Below are 24,867 nucleotides of genomic sequence, written 5' to 3'. Positions count from 1 at the left end.
TAAACGGATGTTTTTTGGTTAACATTAGCACATTAATGCGAGGTCAAAAAGTTGTTTCAGAGACAGCAAGTTAAGTTTTGATAAAATTATGAAGCTAATTGTTTCATTTGGGAAACCATGCACTGACAAACCTTTCATTATGAAACTTGAAATGTTATGAAAAGTTCATGTTGACTTTGTTGACTCGATCCACTTCTCAGCTTCATTCAGGATTTTAAAGATGTGGCAAAATTACAATAACCAAATATTAATAGCCAAAAAAACAATAAACATATGTATACAATAACTAACATTATCTGTTAGCACAAAAACCTGGTCTTGTTCACACAATAAATAACATTAAAAATGTTGAAAAGTAGTTATTCAGTGAGGCAGCAGAGAGCTTATTTACATAAGCAAATGTCCAGTTCACATGTGAATGTCTGAACTGAAGACTCTAATAAAGGAGATTAAGTTGGAAAAAAGCAAGATTTACACTGAAGTTTCCCCATGTGATGATGATGATTCAGTAATAAAAAAAGACAAAAATGTAAATGTTAATGCTGTTACAGTAGAAGTCCATGCAGTGGAGCTCATCATCAAACAATGCAAGTAACAGAAAAGACAGAACGCTGTTCACAAAACAGTACCACAAGACCCACGCTGCCTCATGGGAACTCCTCCATCCGCTTCCCGAGCCTGAATGTTATGATCTGATGAAGTCAAAGATGGAGGGCTTTGAAACAGTCTAACTGGTTGAGAGGGGAACCACGATTAACCTAAATAACTTCTCTGCTGTTCCGAATGGCGCAGCATACAACCATGCTGAAGATCATGCCAATTATCTGCCAAAACAGAGGGAATGTTCAAATGTTAAATATGACAAATATAGGCTACACACATACGTATGAAGGTCACTGCATTACAAAAAATCAAATCTAGTCTCATTAATATTAATGATAACACATTTTGTATATACTTTTACAAATATATATATATATATACACACACACACACACTTAAGATACTAAGACATAATAATCTTTAACATCCTAATTTACTGTCAAATCAATGCACTCTGAAACAATGCACTGTCAAAATCACTATACAAATAAATCTGACCAGACTTTACAAGCACATTTCACAAAAAGAAGTTTGTTAGAATTTTACCATAATTCCAGCGATGCCGATGCCCACATATCCGATTATGAAGAGTTTTCCGATGAAGAATTCTTCTATAGCCTTGTTACAATCCTTGAAAATATTTCAAAAGAACATTAGTTGAGTGTGGCAAACTGATGGAGTGTGATAATGTCACAAGAACAGCATACATACACCACATGCAGTACCGTCACAAGGGCTGTGCCAAGGGTGTGGCCTCGCACCTCTGAAGGGCCTCACTCCTGGCCTGAATTTTATGTCATTTATGTCTATGTCTGTTTTTCCACCCATTTTGTCCTTTGAAAGACTAAAAAAATGGCTGATAGACAGTTTAATATTCTGTTTGAGAATGAGTAAATCAGTTTGTTAGGATGACAAAAAGTTTTAAAAGTTTAACTTTTAGGCTGGTCTAGAGCCCTGCATTTCACCCTGAATTGGGCCTATTTTAGGCTTCTCCTTATTTTAGTATTTTAGACATCCATCAATTAGTGATGAGTGAAAAAATTGGCACGCTGGTGGAAACAACACAAGTTACCGTGACTGTCAAGAGTGGCTCAACAGTGCTTAGTGTCCTGCAGCAGAGAGCGTGCTGTCAGAGCATTTAAAGAGTTCTGCATTCAAATGCACACAACAGGCTTAAGCTTGCCGCAAAGCACCGGCAAAAGTAATTACCATAAATGAGTCAGGGAGAAATAGGAAGGAGATATTTGAATTATTTACTAATAAATAGTGTTTTCTGAGTCGGTATCGCAAGGATGAAGTTGCCGATCCTGACTCGCCACCTCTTTTTTAGACACGCTTCTGAAAAATCTTTGTATATATCGTATATCTATAATACGGATTATGATTATAAAGTTTTTGTTTTTTTATTTCATTAAGGAGTCGTTTAAAGCTTTCTATAGATATATTTGTCATGTCTATGAGGCATGTTTTCACTGAGTTTTGGTTTATTTTTGTGAAGCGCTCCTGTTCAAGAAGAGACAGCAGAAAGCACATCATGATTATTTTTAAAACATTTTGCACTTAGCACTGTATTTTATAAAAGCACAACATTTTGTTGATATTGTGAGTGCACACAAATAAAAGTAGACCATTTACAGTTACGAATTATGCATTACTCTTACATTTATGAGCAAAAAATTATGGCGTATCCACTGAAAAAAAAAAAGTAATTGCGCTGCCGTCTCCATGTCCTGCAGAGCGCTCTTTAGCTTGGACTCTCTGCACAAACTATTGGATATAGTGCACATTTATAGGTTTAGTGTTTAAACATGCATGAAATGTTTTTTATCTATAGATTTTATTTTAGGCAAGTCATGATGATTTGAGAAGGTTAAATTCATCAAACCACTGTCTGGCGCTGGCTGCTTGGTTGTTAAAAAGAACAACTTATATTTCACGAACAAAAAAAAAAATGGTCCATAAGGTCCACAGCTAGGGCCTGAGCGTCTCAGGATAGGGCTTAAATTTGAGGCCCGTGCAGGGCTCTAGGCTGGTCTGCCTCAGTGGTCCAACAGCACTCGTCAATGTCAAAATGATCATGATGGCCAGTCAAATAAAAGATTGTGGGCCTTACTGTAACTGTCACAACGCAGCTAGAGTTTGTGGAAAGAAGTAAGCAGTAGCCTACTGTATTAGAAAACTGTTTTACGATACAAATGTTTAGCGACCGACAGTAATAGACTATCTAGTGATGCAAACTAGCCCACTCAACATTTTATGAAATTTTTATTTTGAAATTTCCATTTTGAATTTAAAATATACGATAGGCTAATGATTCATATAAATCATAAATAAATGTGAAAACAGATGTTTGCATTTTCGACTATTAGATATACAAATAAGAGTGAGTGTGCACACGTTAAAATAAAATATTATTTTCAAATAGTGTAAATTGATTACTACTTCATATGAAGTGGCGTTTGAAATTTTCTTCTAAAATGAGCATTTTTATCAAGCTCCCATGTGTAGGTTCAGTAATTTCACTTTAATGGCAATGAATAGTTTATTTTCTTTCCCATATAAGTAAAATAACAGAACATAAACATAATAAAATAATAATAACATAATGATAAAATAATCATTTTAGAAGAAAATGTTGGATGGCACTTAGAGACTTTTGCATTTGAACTCTTCATATAACTCATTTTAGCATACTTATTTACTTATTTAATTACTTTATTAATATTATTATTAAGTAGATCCTTATGAGTGTGTGCGTGACCGTGAATTGTGCGCAAGTATGGCAGTGAGCATTGCATCACAATCGATCAGATGTGTATAAAAGTTGTTCGTTACTATAGCAACCCCCAACCACACACACACACACACACACACACACAACTGTAGAGGGCCTCGCACGTTAACTTTGCACAGGGCCTCGTACAACCCCACTTCTACAGATTATACAATGAATAGGCCTGGCTCTGAAATCTGACTGGATGAGCCACTATCAAAGTTATAAAATAGCAGATATGCTTGTTTTATAACCAACAACTGTAATTGCTTATAAAGTAATCGAACTATGTACAAATCACTGTTATGCACAACTGTGTTTCTTACCAGATTATGCAGGTATGTGCAGTGCCTATTTATTCTATGATAGTTTAAATTGAAAGAAAACAATGAGCGATTTGACTGCAAACCAAATAACAAATAACCTAGTCTTTAAGTTCATTTTTGTTCTGTTTCAAATAAACGCTGTTCTTTTAAACTTTCCATTCATCAACTAATCCTGAAAGAAAATGTTTTACGGTTTCCATAAAAATATTAAGCAGCACCAAATGTTTTCAACATTTCTTAAACAGCAAATCAGTATATTAGAATGATTTCTGGAAACTACTGTGACACCGAAGACTGGAGTAATGATGCTGAAAATTCAGTTTGCATCATAAGAATAAATAACATTTTAAAATGAAAGGACATATTTTAAATAGTAAAATGTAAAATTATTTCACAAGATTGCAATATTTTATATTACACACACACACAGGGCTGCAGCTAATAGTTCTAGTGCACAAAATATATTTTAATAGTTAATTTCTATGCTCTTTAACCACTGTTAACCTATGTAAACATGCTGTTGCAGTTTGCTTTTCTCTAATGTGCATTACTGATTGGGATCAACTGACAACATGAACTTGACAACTGAAGCACAATGTGTTTCATGTTTATCAGCCAATCAATGTGTCTTCCCGCCTGCTATAAATAAAAAAAACTGTCGCCTTTGTGCCCCTTTGGGCTTATCGGATCAAGTGACTCATGGGATATCTTGCCACTGTCTGGTTCATTTCTCTCTCTAAGCCCCTGTTACCGCCACAGTCCACTGGTCTGTGTCGTACCCCTCCTTCCCTCCTTTATACACCATAAAGAACAACATCGCCACCATCTAAGGGCCTAAGTCAGACCTACTCATCACTTCAGTCTGAAACATGCCCTGCCTGTGAGACAAAACAGCACTAAAATTGTCTGATGTATAAGTGCCACATTATAAAGTAAAATAAAGGTTAAACATTTTTTTTTAAATCTACAGGGTACCATATGCGAATAAGAATGGGCTGTTTTAAGTAAATAAAATGTAAATATAACATCTTTTGAGTCAAATTCTTACATTTAATCAGTCAATTAGAATAATGAGACATTTTGGCTGTTACCAAACAAATGATATCAGTATCAACAAAATTCATCTTTCATCAAAGAAACTGCAAAGCTGCATCTGAAGAGGCATTTAGATATAGGCCTATTTACAAGCTATTTAATTCAGCTCAGAGGGACATGAATGCATTTAACCTGCAGTTACGAATGCATGAATAATATTTTGTTATTTTAAACATAAAACACTGAATTGCGATATTTACAATTCTAAAAAAAAAAATAAAAAGATACTTTAAATGACAAATTAAAACCGCCAGTAGGTGGCAGCAAGTCACCGTTAAGAACTGAGTCGTTGCGACTGAACTGAACCATTCAATAGGTGATTCATTCAGGAACTAAATGAGTGCGTAAACAGTGCCGTGGCTGTGTTTGGAATTATTTTTTGTTGGCGAGAGCAAAACAGGCAATGTCTAAAATATCTAGCTACCATATTGATTTACGGACTTATATATGTCCAGCGTTTATCATTTTGTATGTCCGTAATAATGGTTCGTGGGGAAACACAGTTTTCCTAGTCTAGTTACAGTCAAAGCAAATAATTTGCCTCAATGATATTTTTTTGAGTAACTCGAGGAATCGTTTCAGCCCTAAACAAAACAGCTAAAATACATAATATAATAAAACAGAATTATAACTTATGTACATTATGCATTACATCAAATGCCTGCAGAGGGCGCCAACAGCCTCACAAATGTTTTTACACTTGACAGCGCGATCTAATCCTTGTTTGATTTTGATCAAACAACATATAAGTCAAATGTCCACTTAATTTTTAATATTTGGCCACTTATTTATTATAGAAATGATACAGCCACTGTACTTTCTTGAACAAGAACATGGACAGATCAGAACAGGCAAACTCAGTATGAAGGGTGCGTGAGGAACAGTTAGCATATGGGCTAGTTGCATATCTCCGCAATCTTGGATTTCCGGTCTTGCAAGTGTGTGCGTAGATATTCCCGGTTGTGCTAAACGTCAGTGCAGAGAACCGGAGAAGTCAAAATATTACCTTCTATTTGTTTACAGGATTTATAATATCACTTCAAATGCAAATAAGATATACACTGCTATTATTACTATACTATAAATGTTAACTGAGCCAGTGGATTTGAAACTTGTGTATGTTTGGGTCTGGTGAATGAATTAAATACACTATGTTCCCTACTGTTCACGAGATGAAAGTCGAACTCATGGTTTGTATACACAGCTACATAATGTATTTTTATCTTTCCAAATATGTGAATGTACAAATTACTTATTTCTCGAAAATGTTTGCATTATTTTATTTTTTTAATGAAATATTTACCTCGTGAGACGTGGGCTGCGATTTATCTTCAGAAGTATCCATTTCTCAATTGTACACATACATCAGTCTGTTTCATCGTTATTTTCACAACATATTTTATTATTTTACACAGTAAAAAATACGTGACTAATTTTAATATCTGTTTAATCTGATAATTAATGCAAACAATATACATGGCTGCTCATAGACAGATAATGATTTATGCTGCAGATCTTTCACAAAACAAATAAACATAGATAAAAACACACATGAATGCAAACAGCGATCTTTTATTTAAGGCAAACCTACCATAATTATATTACGTTTAATTGTACAGTTAGTTATAAATTATGTTATCAAATAAAGTTAATAAAACATGCTTTATCAGAAATCTCTGTGCGTCTTGTTTGACAGTCAGAAACATTGATCTTACATAACAGTCAGAACAAAACCAGCTCTTCGAAAATGAAAAGTATTGCATATTTGAGTGGTTTGTGTTTGAAAGAAGAAATCCCTGTGGACCTGACCTGACGCTGATCTCATAATCAACAGAAGAATAAAGCAATCTCCGCGTTGTATCTTGATGAATTTCCACACAAAGGTACGCAAAATGTAGGGAGGATGTTTCCCCATGTTTTTGATATACCACTATCGGCTGTTAAATGAATATCATTAATTATATACATCTAGCCAAGTTTCGTATGTAAGTTTCCCTTACAGTCAATGCGAGCGTCGCAAGACCGGAAATAAGTATGCACACACTCGCGTCGCTGAAGCTCACCGGCGCCATCTTGTGCAACTAGCCCATTGAGAAAGATGTTGGCATAGGTTTATAAATTATTTACCTTATAAATCTGATAGAATTCCCAGATGAACATTACAAGCTATTCAGACTCACAGCATTTGCAGAGATTTGTTTGAGACGCTTTACAAATGTAAATAATACTTGTTTGTGTAGAGCAGCATTTATTGTGAGCCGCTCTGAGACGAACGTAACCTACACGCATATAAATAAAGCACATATTAAACCAGCAGCTATATATTTATTTAACTCAATCGCAGCCTTTGTGAATTCACAGATTGCTTTCTTATGATTTTTTTTATATTTCATGCAACTTTAGAAAATGGTCTAATAATGCTTTTCATGGATTCTCATAGTATTTTACCGGTTAAACCACACAGACAAAATGCAGTTGAGGATTTTTTATAATCGAGTACTCAAATTTAATTGAAGAATCGTAGACAACCCTAGATAATTATGCATGAAAAATCTTTTCAGATGACCTGCCTTTGGATCATGCATCATAAAGTAAATTAAAGCCTCTGAATTATGACTCCCTTCAACTAACTCAAGAGATTCCTTCAGATCTGTGTTCAAATACATATTTCAAAAACAGATGGTGAATTTGAACATACCTTGTCAGGACTTTCAGGAGTGCACAGTACAGAAGGGGGAGAGGACTCAGCGTCGCAGCATTCAAGCTGTGAAAGAAGAACAGAAATGTCAGAAGATGATGACAATACTGCCAATATAGCCACAGACAATTTACTAACTCTCTGTAAAACAAAAGCTTGACTTACCACTTTGTGATACATGTTTACAATAGTAGTCCTATTGCCATTTTCCACAGAAGACTTGTAATACTTTTGGACATCGTCAATGATCTAGAAAAACATTTGAGAGTATCTGATCATATCACATCATTAAGATTATGACAGATGTTCATTTTTATGTTCAATAAAATGATTGATACAGTGTGTGACATGCCTTATCTCTATTAAGAAAGCCAAAGACTCCAGCAGCAACATCTGCCCCAAAAATGACAAGAAGGCAAGCGAAGAACTAGACAACAAAAAAACTTCACTTTAGTTTGTCAGTACTAATTACAAATCAACAGTATTATTTCAGAGAATATAAATATAGTTATTACTCCTAATAGGAGCGTTATTACTTATTTTAGTTTATAATTTGAACTGATGGGCCGTGCATAATCAGACCAGAAACATGTATTAAGAAAGTAAACAGGGTCCATTTTAGGGATGTAACAATTCACTCAACTCACAATGCGATGGGATTCATGATACTTTTTTTTTAAATTAATTTTTTTTTTTTTTTTACAAAATTAGATTTAATACCAATAATAAATTAAAAGGATTCCAGAACATAAATTAATCCCAATTCAAGAATAATAAATAAATAAATAAATAAAATCTAGCAGAGATTAAGGTCCGTTTTATTCTTGAAGAAATCACAGAAGTGGTGCTTTAAAGCAGTCTCAACATTCAGTGTGCATGTAGGCTGTAGATGGGGATGGTGGAACAGTGTTTTGTTCATTTACTGTTGCGCAGTTCTTACCCACCAATCCCAGAAGACACTGTGACTCCCTCACGGCCCCGAAGCAGCCGAAGAACCCCACCAACATCATGAGGCCTCCCACTCCGATCAGGATGTACACCGCTGAGGAGAAGCCAGGAGTATAGCGTAATGTTTAGAGTTGGTCTACTGAAAGTTGAAGTCCACAAACATCCCAGCATGCAGTTCACTGTATGACCAGATGATGGCAGAACATGAATAGAACTGTGTAATGAAATAATCTGTTCATTTTCAACTGTAAAATGTGAGTATGTGGATGTTAAAAGTGGATAAAATAAATGAAAATATTATTTTCTAGTTATATTTAGCTCTAAGATGCAAATTATCATCTATCTATCTATCTATCTATCTATCTAAATAAATAAATATTTTATTTTCATGTAAAAACTGCTGAGAAAATTATGTTTGTGAGTCAAAATTATTTCAGCGTTAGTATTATTTATATACTATAGCAATTTTCTCTTAATATTTAGAATTATTATTTATTTTCAGATTTTCAGATTTCAAATAAAATTAATTTTTTAGTAAGTTTCAGTTATGTACAGTACTTTTGTCATTTTTTTCTGGGCTTTTAAATATTACTATTCAAGTTTAGTTGAGTTTTATTTTTTATTTATTTACAGTTAGTTATTTTAGCGATTCAACACCAAGGCTACTTTTTTTAGTTTTCCATCTAATATTCATATTTTATTTCAGCCTCATTTCACTTCACAAAAATGTTGATAATATTTTAGTTAACTTTAACAATCCTACATTCATTGGTCATAAAGAGTACTTGATGTAATAATATTCATTTAAAATATGTACAATTATGATATTTAATGATTTTAATATATTTAAAAACATTTTAATAAGCAGCTGATATAGAGAACTATTATGTAAAAGACAAACCTTTATTATTAAACTTCGATGTGCAATCTAGTTCTCTCTGTCACTTTATACTGTTCTAGGATCACTGATGTAAAACCAGTCTATCTCAGCATTCTCACTTCATGGTGGTTTATGAATGTGGACCCAGGTGTACTTTTAGATGATTGAGAATGAAAGCAGCTGAATCTAATTTTATAAAGGTTCTGTGGGCATTTCCTGACAGATGTTGTGGTACTTTCCCATACAATGCAAACTACAATCCCACGCAAAAGCACAAGGCATAAAAGTGCACTGCAATTCTTCTGTTTTGCATCTTGTATGTAGGGAAGTTTGAGACTGTGTGAAATGTGTTTCCTCACGTATCTCCAACAAGCAGAGTCTCAAAGGCCTCGGCTCTACAGAAACAAACAGTCTTTGTGTGCACAACACACTCAAGACTCCACAAGCTCAACCAGTGACTATAATCGTATTTACCGGCGAGATGTTTTCCCCCCCAAACCAGTTAAGCACACATTTCATTGTTCATCTCAATCCCACAGTCTGTTAACTGTCTCAATTTACTGTAAACATCTACTTGATGCTCTAAGAAATGATGAATTATTCAGCTATACAACATCCCAGGAACAAAAGACCAGTTTGTTGTTGCTACTTAATTTTGTTGCTTTTGTTGCTAATGCATGTTATGTTTTATAACTGATAATTTAGTCAAAAGCAAATCATATAATATAATTTTTTCTGAGACCATTTAAATCATAAAACAACTTTACATAAATATAATTATAGAAATAATAATTATATATTTAAGTACATTTTGTTATTTTTATGCAACAATTGTTTTGCAAAATAGTAATTTAATTATTTATTAGTAAGGATGCAAAAATGTTATCATATCTGTAGCTAAATTCAGCTCAGATATAATTTATTAATAATAGTAATGATGATCATTACGGTCATGTATTCCATTATATTTATGCAAAGTTATTATATAGGCTAATAGTTAAAAAAATATACATTTTTGTTTTGGGCTCTGTAATTGTTAAGCTACACGTTTTTCACTTGAGACTGAAATGGCTGTTATACGTTAATTAAAGGGATAGTTCACCCAAAAATGAAAATTTTATATTAATCTGCTTACCCCAGGACATCCAAGATGTAGGTGCCTTTGTTTCTTCAGTAGAACACAAACTGAGATTTCTAAGTCAAACTGTTGCAGTCTATGTATCGTCCAGTATTATCATGAAACGCAGGGTTTAATTTGGTTTTGTTTGTGTATGTTTTTGTTTAGTTTTATTGTATGTCTTAGCCGTGATCCCCATCCACTTACATTATAAGACTGATAGACTGCAACAGTTTGACTTAAAAATCTCAGCTTGTGTTCTACTGAAGAAACAAAGTCATCTACATCTTGGATGTCCTGGGGATACGCAGATAAACATCAAATTTTCATTTTGGATGAACTATCCCTTTAACTATACAAAGAAAACATTATAGAAGTTACTGGGTGCTTTTCTTTAGAGACCCACCAAATGTGTCATATATCTTTAGACCTGAAAACCAACAAACAACCACCTAAAAACATCCTAGTCATGCACTGGCACAACACTTTCTTCTCATTTTCTTCAGAAAAGGTAAAGCTGTAGTTAAAGACATAACATTTCAGATCTATTCTGGACATTCATGATTACAGGATCTTCCTGATCTTGTTGTCATTCTCCTCTTCTTGCCAAGTAACTCACCATAGCAACAATTCAGTCACCCCAGGCGCATGGTGCTAGCACAGTCACTCGAGACACCGTCGTTAAGGATGCCGCAATCTCCCTTGCGAGCAACTCGTTGCCAACTCAGAGCCACTTTAGACAAGCTAGGGCCAAGCTAATTAATGGAAAAAGATAAACTAGAGCAAAATCAGAAGGCCTAAATAAATATACTACAATCCCAGTCGTTTAACAACCAGCAGTACAGCATTTCAAACAAACATGTTTCTACCATTAAACACAGGTTTACATAAATTCAGATATGACATTTCCATCCCCCAAGGAGTCAAGAAGACCAAAAGGCTTGCCAAAAAGCAAAAACGCTGAGGGAAGACAATCATCACAACACACAATAATTAATCCCCGAGGGAGAAAATAATGTTGTTTTTGAGGACAGGACAAAGGAGATTTGACACGAGTCCTCTGTGAGTTCAGCAAGCTAAAAACACCAAGCCCTTACTACTCTTGACTTCCTAATTTCCAAATGGATGGAAAACACACTGGCATTTCATATAAACAGCCCTCCTGCCCTCCCTATAACACAAACACTGAACATCTCTAAATGGGCAGAGAGATCTCTCTTAAACATGCCAGGAATCAGGCAATTCAATTGCTCCTGACTTCAGGGCATGGAATATGTGCATTTGTTGTTTAGCAATGACCCCAGAACAAGAAAAGCAAAAAGATGAGCACATGGAAAGCTTTGACTCATCTGCAAAGATGTTTACTGGAAGTTAACTTCTGCACTGTTATTGTAAAAGTGATTGTTCTAGTCATTGTTGCTCAAATGCACAATATAGCAACAGATATGATGCAAACAAAACACAGAGGCAAACTATTAAGTTTAGCACTAGGTAGAAATATATGACTTATTTGACTATATGACACTAATTTAATTAATATTTTAATGTCTGGATATATTGGTATCTTATTGGTTAAACAGAATTTAACCAAAATGAATTTTGTTGGGTCTGGTTTCACGTACATTAATAAAAAATAAATAAAAAAAGGTGAAATACTCAATTTAATTACTGACACATGTGCCTATATATAAAATTAGTAAATCTTCACGAATACAGATTAAACTGTTGCACCAGCAACACTAGTTTTTAACATTCTAATCTACTTTTAAAAAAAAATCACTTAAGCGCAATCATCCGTTTATAGAAGTATCACACTCTAACACCACTTCTGTGGCTAAAATAAGTGCAATTTGTATATTGCTGTTCACATGATACCAAAATCTACATCTGAAATATCTTAGGTTAAATAAGAAGTCTGAGTTGAGCTGTGTTTAATATGGAAATAAAACTATTCAAACATCAAATTTAAATAATAATGTAAAAAATTATGTTATAAAAATAAAACGTATAATTTAAAAAGCAGACACACACATAAGTGTATTATTGTGTTGTGTTTTGTTGAATTCTCATTCTTTCTTCCTGTTTTTGTCTCTATGCATCTGCTCCATTAGCTTCATAACACATAGTTGTTTGCCAAGTGATATATCTTCTGTTTCTGGGTAAAAACTGTTTGTTCCAAGTATAAGCATGTTGCCAAGAAATGCTTGTTATCTTGTGTGTCAGCAACAGATCCACAGAGCTTCTCTCACTTCTCCTTTTTTATATTTGCTCTTTGAAACTCTGATCATATGATATCAACACTTAATCAGAATCAGAATCAGAATCAGAAAGAGCTTTATTGCCAAGTATGCTTGCGCATACAAGGAATTTGTTTTAGTGAAATAAGCTTCCAGTGCACAGAGACAACAACATACAGAAAAAAAAAAAAAAAAAAAAAAAAAAAAAAAAATTACGGGAGAATTACAAATTGGCAAATAAATAAGTGTATAAACAATTGTGCTATAAATGATAATGGAATAGGATTGAGTGAGATGCAGGAATGTTCTAGGATGGAGGGGTAACAAATAAATATAAGGATATTGCACATTTTTGCATAAGCATAAGTTTAAGTGGGAAACATTTAACTGTTCATGAGGTAGATTGCCTGGGGGAAGAAACTATTCTTGTGCCTTGCTGTTCTTGTATTTGCGGCTCTGAGGCGCCGGCCAGATGGCAAAAGTTCAAAGATGGGGTGACTTGGATGTGAGGGATCCAGAGTGATTTTCTGAGCCCTTTTCCTCACTCTGGATGTATACAGTTCTTGGAGGGTGGGCAGGGGAGCACCAATAATCCTTTCGGCAGTCCGAACAGTTCTCTGTAGTCTTCTGATATCTGATTTTGTAGCTGAACCAAACCAGACAGTAATTGAAGTACACAGGACTGACTCAATGACGGCTGAGTAGAACTGTTTCAGCAGCTCCTGTGGCAGGTTAAACTTCCTCAGCTGGCGAAGGAAGTACAACCTTTGTTGGGCTTTTTTCACAATGGAGTCAATGTGATTGTCCCACTTCAGGTCCTGAGAGAGGGTGGTTCCCAGGAATCTGAATGACTCCACTGCAGCCACAGTGCTGTTCATGATGGTGAGTGGAGAAAGTGCAGGGGGGTTTCTCCTAAAGTCCACAGTCATCTCCACTGTTTTGAGCGTGTTCAGCTCCAGGTTGTTAAGACTGCACCAGACAGCCAGCTGCTCAACCTCCTGTCTGTAAGCAGACTCGTCACCGTCCTGGATGAGACCGATGACTGTAGTGTCGTCTGCAAACTTCAGGAGCTTGACAGAGGGGTCTTTAGACGTGCAGTCGTTGGAGTACAGGGAGAAGAGCAGAGGGGAGAGAACACATCCCTGAGGGGCACCAGTGTTGGTGGAGCAGCTGTTTGACATGAATTTCCCCAGTCTCACTAACTGTTGCCTATCTGTCAGAAAGCTGGTGATCCACTGACAGACAGAGCTAGGAACAGAGAGCTGGGTCAGTTTGGTCTGGAGGGTTGTTGGGATGATGGTGTTGAAAGCCGAACTAAAGTCCACAAACAGGATCCTCACATAAGTCCCTGTTTTGTCCAGATGTTGCAGGATGAAGTGCAGTGCCATGTTGATTGCATCATCCACGGACCTGTTTGCTCGGTAAGCAAACTGCAGGGGGTCCAGTAAGGGTCCAGTGATGTCCTTCAGATAAGCCAGAACCAGTTTTTCAAACGACTTCATGACGACAGACGTTAGAGCCACAGGTCTGTAGTCGTTAAATCCTGTTATCTTGGGTTTCTTTGGAATGGGGATTATGGTGGAGCGTTTGAAGCAGGAAGGCACTTCACACAACTCCAGGGATCTGTTGAAGATCTGTGAAAAGATGGGGGCCAGCTGGTCAGCACAGGTTTTCAGACAGGCTGGTGTAACGCCATCTGGGCCTGGTGCTTTTCTTCTTTTGTTTTTCTTGAAGACCTGGCGCACATCATCTTCACAGATTTGAAGAGCAGGAGGTATGGAGAGGGGGATTGCAGGAGGTGTTAATGGTTGTGTAGGGAGATGGTCAGAGTGGGTGTTGGGGGTTTCAAATCTACAATAAAACTCATTCAGGTCGTTAGCAAGTTGTTGATTAGCCTCAGTGCAAGGGGATGGTGTCTTGTAGTTTGTGATGGCTCTCAGTCCTCTCCAAACTGAAGTAGAGTCGTTGGAAGTAAACTGGTCTTCCAACTTTTTAGCGTAGGTCTTTTTAGCCGCTCTAATCTCTTTGTTCAGTGTGTTCCTGGCCTGATTGTACAAGACCCTGTCCCCATTTCTGTAGGCATCCTCTTTGGCCTGACGAAGGTGTCTGAGTTTTACTGTAAACCATGGCTTATCATTGTTGAATGTTAAATAAGTCCTGGTAGGAATGCATATATCCTCACAGAAACTAATATAGGATGTTACGGTCTCTGTGAGTTCGTCCAGATCGGTGGTAGCAGCTTCAAAAACGCTCCAGTCTGTGATGTCAAAACAAGATTGTAAATCCTGCTCTGTTTCGCTGGTCCATCTCTTCACAGTCTTTACTACAGGTTTAGCAGATTTAAGTTTCTGCTTGTAGGTCGGTATAAGATGAACCAGACAGTGATCAGAACGTCCCAAAGCTGCTCGTGGAACAGAGTGATATGCATCCTTCATTGTTGTGTAACAGTGATCCAGTATATTACTGTCTCTGGTGGGACAGGTAACATGCTGTCTGTATTTTGGCAGTTCACGGGAGAGATTGGCTTTATTAAAGTCCCCAAGAATGATTAAAACAGAGTCCGGGTGTTGTTGTTCTGTGTCTGTGATCTGCTCAGCGAGTTTCTGTAAAGCTGAGCTCACGTGCGCTTGAGGAGGAATGTAAACACTAACCAGAATGAACGAGTGAAACTCCCGCGGCGAATAGAACGGCTTGCAGTTGATAAACTGCGTTTCTAGATCAGGACAGCACATCTTCTTTAACACAGTTACATCTGTACACCACCGTTCATTGATGTAAAAGCATGTCCCGCCGCCGCGCGATTTCCCCGTTGATTCTGCGTCGCGATCCGCTCTAAACAGCTGAAAGTCCGGCAGATGGAGCGCGCTGTCCGGTATGGCGTCATTCAGCCAGGTTTCCGTGAAACACAGAGCAGCAGAGTGAGAGAAATCCTTATTTGTCCGAGAGAGCAGAAGGAGTTCGTCCGTTTTGTTGGGTAGAGAGCGGAGATTTGCGAGATGGATGCTAGGCAACGGCGTTCGAAATCCGCGCTTCCTGAGTCTGACGAGCGCTCCCGCTCGCTTTCCCCGTCTGCGCGTCCTGAAGCGTTTGATCAGCGCCGCTGCTCCTCCGATAACAATGTTCAGTAAAACGTCTGAATAATTGAAATCCGTAAAAATATCATGTGATGTGTTCTGCCGAATGTTCAGCAGTTCATCCCTGGTGAAACTGATCGTGTTTGTTAAACAAAAAACAGGAAAAACGAACAAAAACAGTACAAACACTGGAGAGCCAAGCACTGAAGCAGCCATGTGTGGCGCCATCTTGGATTTGCCATCTTAATAAACCAGTACTGCATTTTGTTTCATAATCATTATGGTTAGCACTTGCAAAGTAGTAGTTTGTCCATTATGAGCCCTTAATTGCAGCTCAGGACCGCAGTCTAGTCACCAGAGGCCAATAAACATCACCTCACTGCTATAACATGCAGAAAAAACATCAGGATGCCGGATTATAAATGAGCAAATAACAATCCTTAAACACCATTCAACAACTAGTGACCCCTAACCTTTCTGAAAAAAAAACTTATTACTGCTTCTGTCCTCTACAAGACCAATGAGGTATATGGAGAGACCAGCATTACAACCAACAGTAGTTCACCAACTGCCTGCTCTGGGGACTAACCAGAGCTAAAGGGGAAATAACGTTTTTATAATTCACCCACACCAGTTTAACAGCCTCCCCTATGAGAAATCAGCTTTAGCCATTAGCAAGAACTATCAGCATCCTTGCTTATTTATCACACCTAACACCAATATCAGATACGCTATTACAGAGGTCATTAGGGCTTCATGAGGCAGATGGGAAATTACAGCCTGAAACTGCCGTTGAAGCCCGGTGCTTTGTTAATAGTGTGTTGGTGTTGTGCTTGTATGAATGAAACTGCAATGTATGGGTTTCCTTATGACGGTTTCTGTGCTTTGTGATTAATGATATAGTTATAAACAAATAAATGCCGCATGATCATAACAACACCTGTCACATTGTGTAGTGCATAATGGCAAATTTAGCATATTTATTTAATGATTATTCAACGTCTGTCTGATATATTGCACACACAAAAAATAAGTTTTTCCTCAATCTTGAGAGCTCTTGGATGGCTTTATGCAAAATCCAGAAGTCAGGGTAGAAAGGTTACAAGTTTACAAAGTATTTTGTTCTGTTTTTCAATTGTTATTGTTAACTAAAACTATGTACAAAAAAAAAAAAACTGAAGAATTAAAATAAAATAACTAGGACAGACACTGAAATAAAAATAAAAAAAGTAGCTATAATTATAAAAACGACAAATGCACATACAAAGCAAAATTACTTTCTTTCCTCTATGTCAGTCTATTATTGTGGTATAAACTGTTTTAAATAAACCCGTTCCTAAATGATGAAGAAAATGAAAGGAAACTTTGATTGGTCATTTTATATGTTGGTCACATTTTTTTTACAGTTTCTCTCATTCGCAGATATACACATGGCCCGTTTCCTCTCCTAATAACCCCTGCAACTCTGCATTCCTGACACTATATTATGGCTTAGGTTTATACAGATTTATGAAACCTACAAAAATTATTATGTAAACATTTGACGTGGGCTTTAACATTCTTTTCCAACTCACTAATGAAGAAGTGCTCAGGGGCATCATTTTCTTTTAAGAGGTCGGCAGTTTCTGGGTCGAACCTCAACCATAATCCCACAGCCAACACCAGTGACCCCGACAGCTGCAAACAAGAATGAAACAAATCAGAAACATGTATGGAAACATCACCACTTCATTAGATCACTGTTAACAATTGGAAAAAAACTGTTTGTGTGAGATTTGCTGGTTTACTCCATGTCACTGGTTTCACATTCTGCAAAGGTCTATTTAAGTACAAACACATGAATGCTGGGTTTGATTTTGAGAACAGGATACTGTTGTATTTTGCCCATCACCGTAACTTTAGGGATAACCTTGACTAAAATAGAGCATTGATTGTAATTCTGTAAGGTAAAGTGCTTTATTGTGATACTGGAAACAATCATTTGACCATCTGAAAGGACACCAGAAAGCCCTTTGGTCTCCTAGTTATCAAGTCAAAGGGAACCATACATTTACAAATATTTATCCTTTCCAGTACGACTACAGTTCATGTTAGCTCGGTTAAATCAATGTTAATTTTGTGAATTCACTATTATGATTAAAAGTTGAATTCATGACAAAAACTGAAAATAATATTCAGAGAAACATCTGATTTTTATGACATAATTGCCTTGATCTCATAATTGTAACTTTTGATGTCAAAATTATGAGATAGAAAATGTATATTAAAAGTCAAAATCATTGTAAAAAAAATATTACAAAAACATAAAACGTCTCATAATTTTGTCTTTTAATACCAAAACTGACTTGTATCTCATAATTTCTTGTTTTGTTTTGTGAAATGGCATTTAATAATATGTAAACAAATAAAAAACACAAAGTTATAATTATGATAAAGAGTTGAAATTATGACAAAAACTTAAAACTATGTGATAAAGTCGCATTTATGACATTAAAAAGACTTTTATCATAATCTATTAATTTTTACACAATGTTCGTCACAATGTTAAAAATTGTCCTTTATGTTATGACTTTCTAATACTTTTTATTTGTAATGTCATAACTGACTTTTTAATACTTGATTCTGCATTCTGTCATGATTTTGTGTTTTTATGTCAATTCCTTTTTATGTTAGAATCTTTATGTTTTATCTCTTAATTATGCCTTAGTATCTCAATTTTGACTTTTTATGTAATAATTCCGATTTAAAGCATATTTTTTTCTTATTTGGTGGAAATGGAATTAAATAGAGCAGATGATAATTGTAAAGGCCATTCAGAAAAGTTTTTTAAGGGTTTAGCTTCAAGCATGTTGTTTTAGTGTAATGTGAGCATCTAAATAGTTTTAGGGCCACTGTAGGTCTACTGTGGTGCCCATCTCTATGATCAACAGGCAGGCTGTGCCAGTCTGACAAGCTTGCCCTGCTGGCATCCACATCCCCTGATGCCATCCCCTGCCCCCTCATGCCCACCCGACACAACATAAAACTGCACAGGACAACGACCCACTTCTTTTACTGCCTGCCTTCTCAAAAACAAAGGCCTTGCTGTCCAGCACACTGAGAACACTCTACAGATAACCAATGACTGACGCCACTGCCCTACATTACATCTTACACTAACAGTTTAAGCCAATCTTATGTGACCATTAGTGCAGTAAAAAATCAGAGTGTGATGAAAAGTAGGAGGAGTTACATGTGCTCTTTGAACAGTTCCTATGACTTTTGTGTGGATTCAAACAACCAAGACTAAAGACTGGAGAAAGATTTTAAAAGAACTTATTTCACATCAGCTTCAAATTAAAAATAATAATAATAATAAATGCAGGAAATTATGCTTTATCTGATGCAGCAATTTTGTAAACTAAAACAGAAATGAAGCTATGATAAAATAAATAAATAAAGACATTAAAGAGAAAAAAAAGTATATAATACTGCCTTGGCAACTAACTGAAATAAAATAAGTTTAAGTGGAAGTAATAGAATGACTGAAATGAAAAATGAAACAAAATAAAGTTTTAAATAGAAACAAAAAAGAAAATCCATGGCAAAAGCACATAACAAAATTACTACAACTTTAAAAAACTAAAACTGAAAATAACTTTATATATATATATATATATATATATATATATATATATATATATATATATATATATGAATATATATGTATATATATATATATATACATATATATATATACATATATATATTAGAAAATACTAAAACAGTGCATAAATAATAATAAAATAACAGATCCAATCTAATTAAAAGATCTGCTAGCTTATGTATACATTTAGACAAAATTATATTTTTTCATAAATGTATTATCAATTATTTACATGACATTTTATCCATCAACAATAATGCATATGTATCCAAATATTGCATTCATGTAGCACTAGGCACTAGCAACACCAAAGTCATGGGTTTGATTCTCAGGGAATGCAATAACTGATCAAATATAAACCTTCAATGCAACTTAAGTCTAATCTACTATTTCTTTACCATAAAAAGCAAAAGCACAGTGTGTCTGTACTCCGTTTTCTTTTCATGCAACAAAACAGAAAGGTGATTTATACTGCCAAGCTACAAAAAGGATAAAAAGCACCAAAAAAAGATAAAAACAGTCATCATTTTAAGTATTGTTCAATAATAGACTTTGAGTGTATTCATAAAATGAGGCATCACAACTGGTCACATGATAAGAAGTTCACTTTAAGAAGCAGCAGCATAGGGTACACCAGGTTATCTTTCATTTAGACAGTGTGGATTTATGTTTATAGCACTAGGATTGCACTTTCATAAAACATGATAAAAGTGAGCATTACAAGCAACCGACACTATAAAATATTAAAAAAGCAACCTTAGTTCCACCTCACGGGACATTTTGTAACATTATTATCATAGTATATGAGTTATCTCTCCGCTTTCCATGCATGTGACAAAAAAGTGATCGCCACTGTGGCCTCGTCTTTGAAGAAATGATAACACTATTATCCAGAGTTCAATGCACCCTTCAGAATTCACTGTGGTTCAGTGAATAAAGGAGTGCTGAATACAGCACAAAAGAGTGGCACTTTCAATAACCTGCCTGAGATATGTAAAAAAAATATCACAACAAACTGACAGTCTCTAAAACATTTGTCACTCTCAGCTGGTGGGGAGTACTAGATAAGGACTCTAGGAGCCAAATAAAACGAACTGGGAGAGTATTTAACAGTGAGTTAGTGAACAGACAGCCAATAAACAGTAGGCCTAAGCAACAGTTGTTCCTATGATTCAGAATGGTGACATTAGATGAGCTAACAACCAGAGACGAGCTAGCTAGGCAGTCGAAAACTTTGCATTTCTCTGTCTGCACATAATGCACTTTTGAAAGATGCTTTGACAGATTGCTTGTGTTTCTGCCCTTACATGGAATTATTTTTTTGCACTTATGACAACGAGCGTTGTCTGCATCAACTCTAGTGAAGTATAACCACACTTTGGAACGTTTTGCTCTCTCCGCCATAATCACTCTTTGTATTAAGCGGGAGTTTTCGTACTGTTATGCGTGTGCGTATACCGTGTTCGTTCTTGTTGTGTGTGTGTGACTGACAGACAGCCTCCGCGGCGTGCATGAGAGATCTCGCAGATCTCACAGACAAACTTCTTAATATGATCGCACATTAGAAATATTTGGTTTGATAAAATGTGCACGATAATATTATTAAGCAAAAATACATAGTACATAAATTTTTTCCCTCCAAATCTTACTGATATTACGGTCTTTCATAATTTAGCCCCGGGGCCAGTTTAATACGGGGTTTCAGTACCCATCCCTAAACATGACTTGAGAAGAAAAACAAATAGAGGAAAATCAATGCTGTCAGCTGGCTCTCCTGACATGCATTCTGTTTTACAGTGAAAAACATAGTAAAACAAAGAATATGGATGTTAATAATTAAAAATGGTCAACAAATATTTTTGTTGTCGAGTAGTCGTTTTATGTCATATGACCTAATGTAAGAACCTGCAATAACGCAGTTTGACCAGTGTGGCGCTGTACTGCAAGACTGTAATTAAGCTCTCCAGAAGATGCAAATCAAGAGAAGAAGACGCAGTGGAGGGCTTCAGAGCAAAGGCAGCAAAACTTAGCAACGTAATATATGTTAATATATACTGTGCGCTTTCCTCTCAAAAACAAAATAGAAAATAGAAAAAAGCCAATAATGTACAGTACAGACCAAAAGTTTGGAAACATTACTATTTTTAATGTTTTTGAAGGAAGTTTCTTCTGCTCATCAAGCCTGCATTTATTTGATCAAAAATACAGAAAAAAAATTATATTGTGATATATTATTACAATTTAAAATAATTGTTTTTAAATTTGTTATACCTTACATTATAATTTATTTCTGTGATGCAAAGCTGAATTTTTAGGATCATTATCACATGATCCTTTAGAAATCATTCTAATATGATGATTCATTATCAAAGTTGGAAACAGTTCTGCTGCTTAATATTATTTCAGAACATGTGATACTTTTTTTAGAAAACTTTGATGAATAAAAAGTGAAAAAAAAAAAAAAAAAAAGAAGCTATGTTTTTAAAATATAAATATTTTGTAATAACAATATACACTACTGGTCAGTAATTTGGGGTCAGTATTTTTTTTTCTTTATTTTTTTTTTATAAAATTAATACTTTTATTCAGCAAGGATGTGTTAAATTGATAAAAAGTGATAGTAAAGAAAATATATTATTAGAATATATATTATTATAATTTTTATTTTTATTTTGAATAAATGCAGTTCTTTTTAACCTTTTATTCATCAAATATATTAGACAGCAGCACTGTTTCCAACACTCATAATAAATCAGAATATTAGAATGATTTCTAAATGATCATGTGATAGACTGGATGTTACATGTGACACTGAAGGCTGGAGTAATGATGCTGAAAATGCAGCTTTGCATCACAGGAATAAATTATTTTTTTAAGTATATTCAAATAGAAAACTATTATTTTAAGTTGTAATAGTATTTCACAATATTACTGTTTTTTCTGTATTTTTGATCAAATAAATGCAGGCTTGATGAGCAGAAGAAACTTCTTTCAAAAACATTAAAAATAGTAATGTTTCCAAACTTTTGGCCTGTACTGTAGATATATATATATATATATATATATATATATATATATATATATATATATATATATATATATATATATATATATATGTGTGTGTGTGTGTGTGTGTGTGTGTGTGTAGTTAGTGCCGTCAAATGATTAATTGTGATTAATCGCATCCAAAATAAAAGTTTTTGTTTACATAATATATGTGTCTGTGTACTGTATATTTATTATGTATATATAAATACAAATACATACAGTATATATTTGGAGATATTTACATTTTACATTAATATAAAAATCATATAATTTATATTGTATATAAATGTTTTGTGAAAAATATACATGCATGAGCGTGTATTTAGATATACATAATAAATATACACAGTACACGCACATATATTATGTAAACAAACATTTATTTTGGATGCGATTAATCGCGATTAGTCCTCTGACAGTACTAAATTATAGAGAGAGAGAGAGCAGCAGAAAGAATATACTGTATATGTGTTTGTGTAGGTGTTTTTTCTCCATCTTTTTCCATTTTAAACTTCCAATTGTGCCCAGCGACTGTCTCCAATCCACGCAAAAAAAATATTCACTTGAGAAACACTCCCCTATATTAATAACCAATGGAAAGTATACTAATAAAATTGCAGATTTCCTCTAAAACAAAGGTACATGGTGGCTGTCTATCTAGTAGATATTGAGCATCTGAGGCGCTTGATGCACGTACGACGCTCAAAATATCTGCACGTGCCCATGATTCTCAGAAGTGTTGTCCAGGTAGGTAGCTCACTAAATTTGAGACACGACCAACATCTGTCACCAACTAGGCTAGTACTTTACAAAATCATCTGCATCCCAGAGTCCACAGAGAGCTGCCACATTTTCGCGTTAAAACAGAAAGAGCATCATACACATGTTGAGCAACTCCAGGACAAACAGGTCACAACAAATGCACGTTACATTTGCTTTCGTGCATTTCGCTCTAAATCAAAGTATGCATGCGTGACATCATCACTCAGATATCACCAGCACTCACCCAGAATATGAAGTTGAAGACGAACAGCAGGTATTTGACACATTTCATGCAGCCCTGGACTTTACTCATCCTGCCTGCCGTTTCGACCAAAATGTTTGCGCAGATATGTAGGTCAGGAATATTGCTTAAGCAGAATCTACTCACGGACCGTCAACACTATCGCTGCACTTCGTCTGTGACTGTGTGTGTGTGTGAGAGAGAGAGCTAGAGAGCGCACGCGGATCAGCACCGCCCATTGGTCCAGCTATGGATAGATAGATAGATAGATAGATAGATAGATAGATAGATAGATAGATAGATAGATAGATAGATAGATAGATAGATAGATAGATAGATAGATAGATAGATAGATAGATAGATCTATTTTTAAAAATCATATTATATATATATATATATATATATATATATATATATATATATATATATATATATATATATATATATATATATATATATATATATATATATATATATATATAAATCGCAATAAAAGATTTTTAGACTCACTGAGATGATCTTAAAATCTTTCTCACATTTTCAGGAGAGGCTGTCGTTTTACTATATTTATTCAAACCCATGAGTGTTCATGTATTTTTACATGTAAAACCCAGCCTCTACATTATACATAAATTATATAGCTAAGTTATATTTACTTTGGTAATAGTCTTTGACCTTAACTGTTTTGTATAAACTTTAAAATACTTTAATACATGATGTATAAACACAACCCATCTCTCAAAGTACAATGGCCAGCTAGGTTTATAAAACATAATGTCTGAGTAACACTGTTGGCTTTGACCATCATCTGAGTTCATGATTATACAGCCAGCAAAATCTAAGTATGGTTTTCAAATACATCCAGGACACAGTATAGACTTTATGACACTGATATGAATCTAAAAAGAATAACATATTTTAAAATTACACCAACATATTAGTAATGTTTTCAGTTCTCTCTTCACAGCAGTTCAGTCAGTGTACTGTTTGAGTAAATGAATTACTCCGGGATATTGGTTTGTTTGAACTCAGAGGGAGTGTCAGCCACATTAAAAAAGTTAACAGCTTAAGTCATTTGTGGATTAATGCGTATTAGAGATGCGAATCGTTCAAAACGATTCAGTTCGATTTGGTGAACTGAATGATTCGTTCGCGAACCAGATATCCAGACTGCTTTGTTTTGAACTCTCTCTCACAACAGACACGGAAGAGAAGACAATGCTGAATAAAGTCGTCATTTTTGCTATTTTTGGACCAAAATGTATTTTCGATGCTTCAAAAAATTCTAACTGACCCTCTGATGGCACATGGACTACTTTGATGATGTTTTTCTTACCATGGACAGTATACCGTACACACAGCTTCAATGGAGGGACTGAGAGCTCTCGAACTAAATCTAAAATATCTTAAACCGTGTTC

At 35.1% G+C, this 24,867-nt stretch overlaps 1 protein-coding gene across 1 annotated transcript; it reads right to left on the bottom strand.

Moving 5' to 3' along the window:
- Nucleotides 1–466: 466 nt before the first annotated feature.
- On the bottom strand, nucleotides 467–23,569 carry LOC132091020 (CD81 antigen-like). Its single transcript, XM_059497804.1, has 8 exons — nucleotides 23,452–23,569; nucleotides 17,326–17,428; nucleotides 8,440–8,537; nucleotides 7,848–7,922; nucleotides 7,661–7,744; nucleotides 7,496–7,561; nucleotides 1,150–1,233; nucleotides 467–824 (listed from the first exon to the last, which is right to left on the bottom strand). Exons 1-8 carry the CDS (start codon nucleotides 23,518–23,520, stop codon nucleotides 759–761), a joined length of 645 nt encoding a protein of 214 aa, XP_059353787.1. The 5' UTR covers nucleotides 23,521–23,569; the 3' UTR covers nucleotides 467–758.
- Between the last annotated feature and the right edge of the window lie 1,298 nt (nucleotides 23,570–24,867).

The sequence above is a fragment of the Carassius carassius genome, chromosome 17 (genome assembly GCF_963082965.1).
Source record: "Carassius carassius chromosome 17, fCarCar2.1, whole genome shotgun sequence".
Lineage (NCBI taxonomy): Eukaryota > Metazoa > Chordata > Actinopteri > Cypriniformes > Cyprinidae > Carassius > Carassius carassius.
The sequence above is the reverse complement of the archived record's forward strand: the minus strand, read 5'-3'. Positions and strand labels throughout refer to the sequence as shown.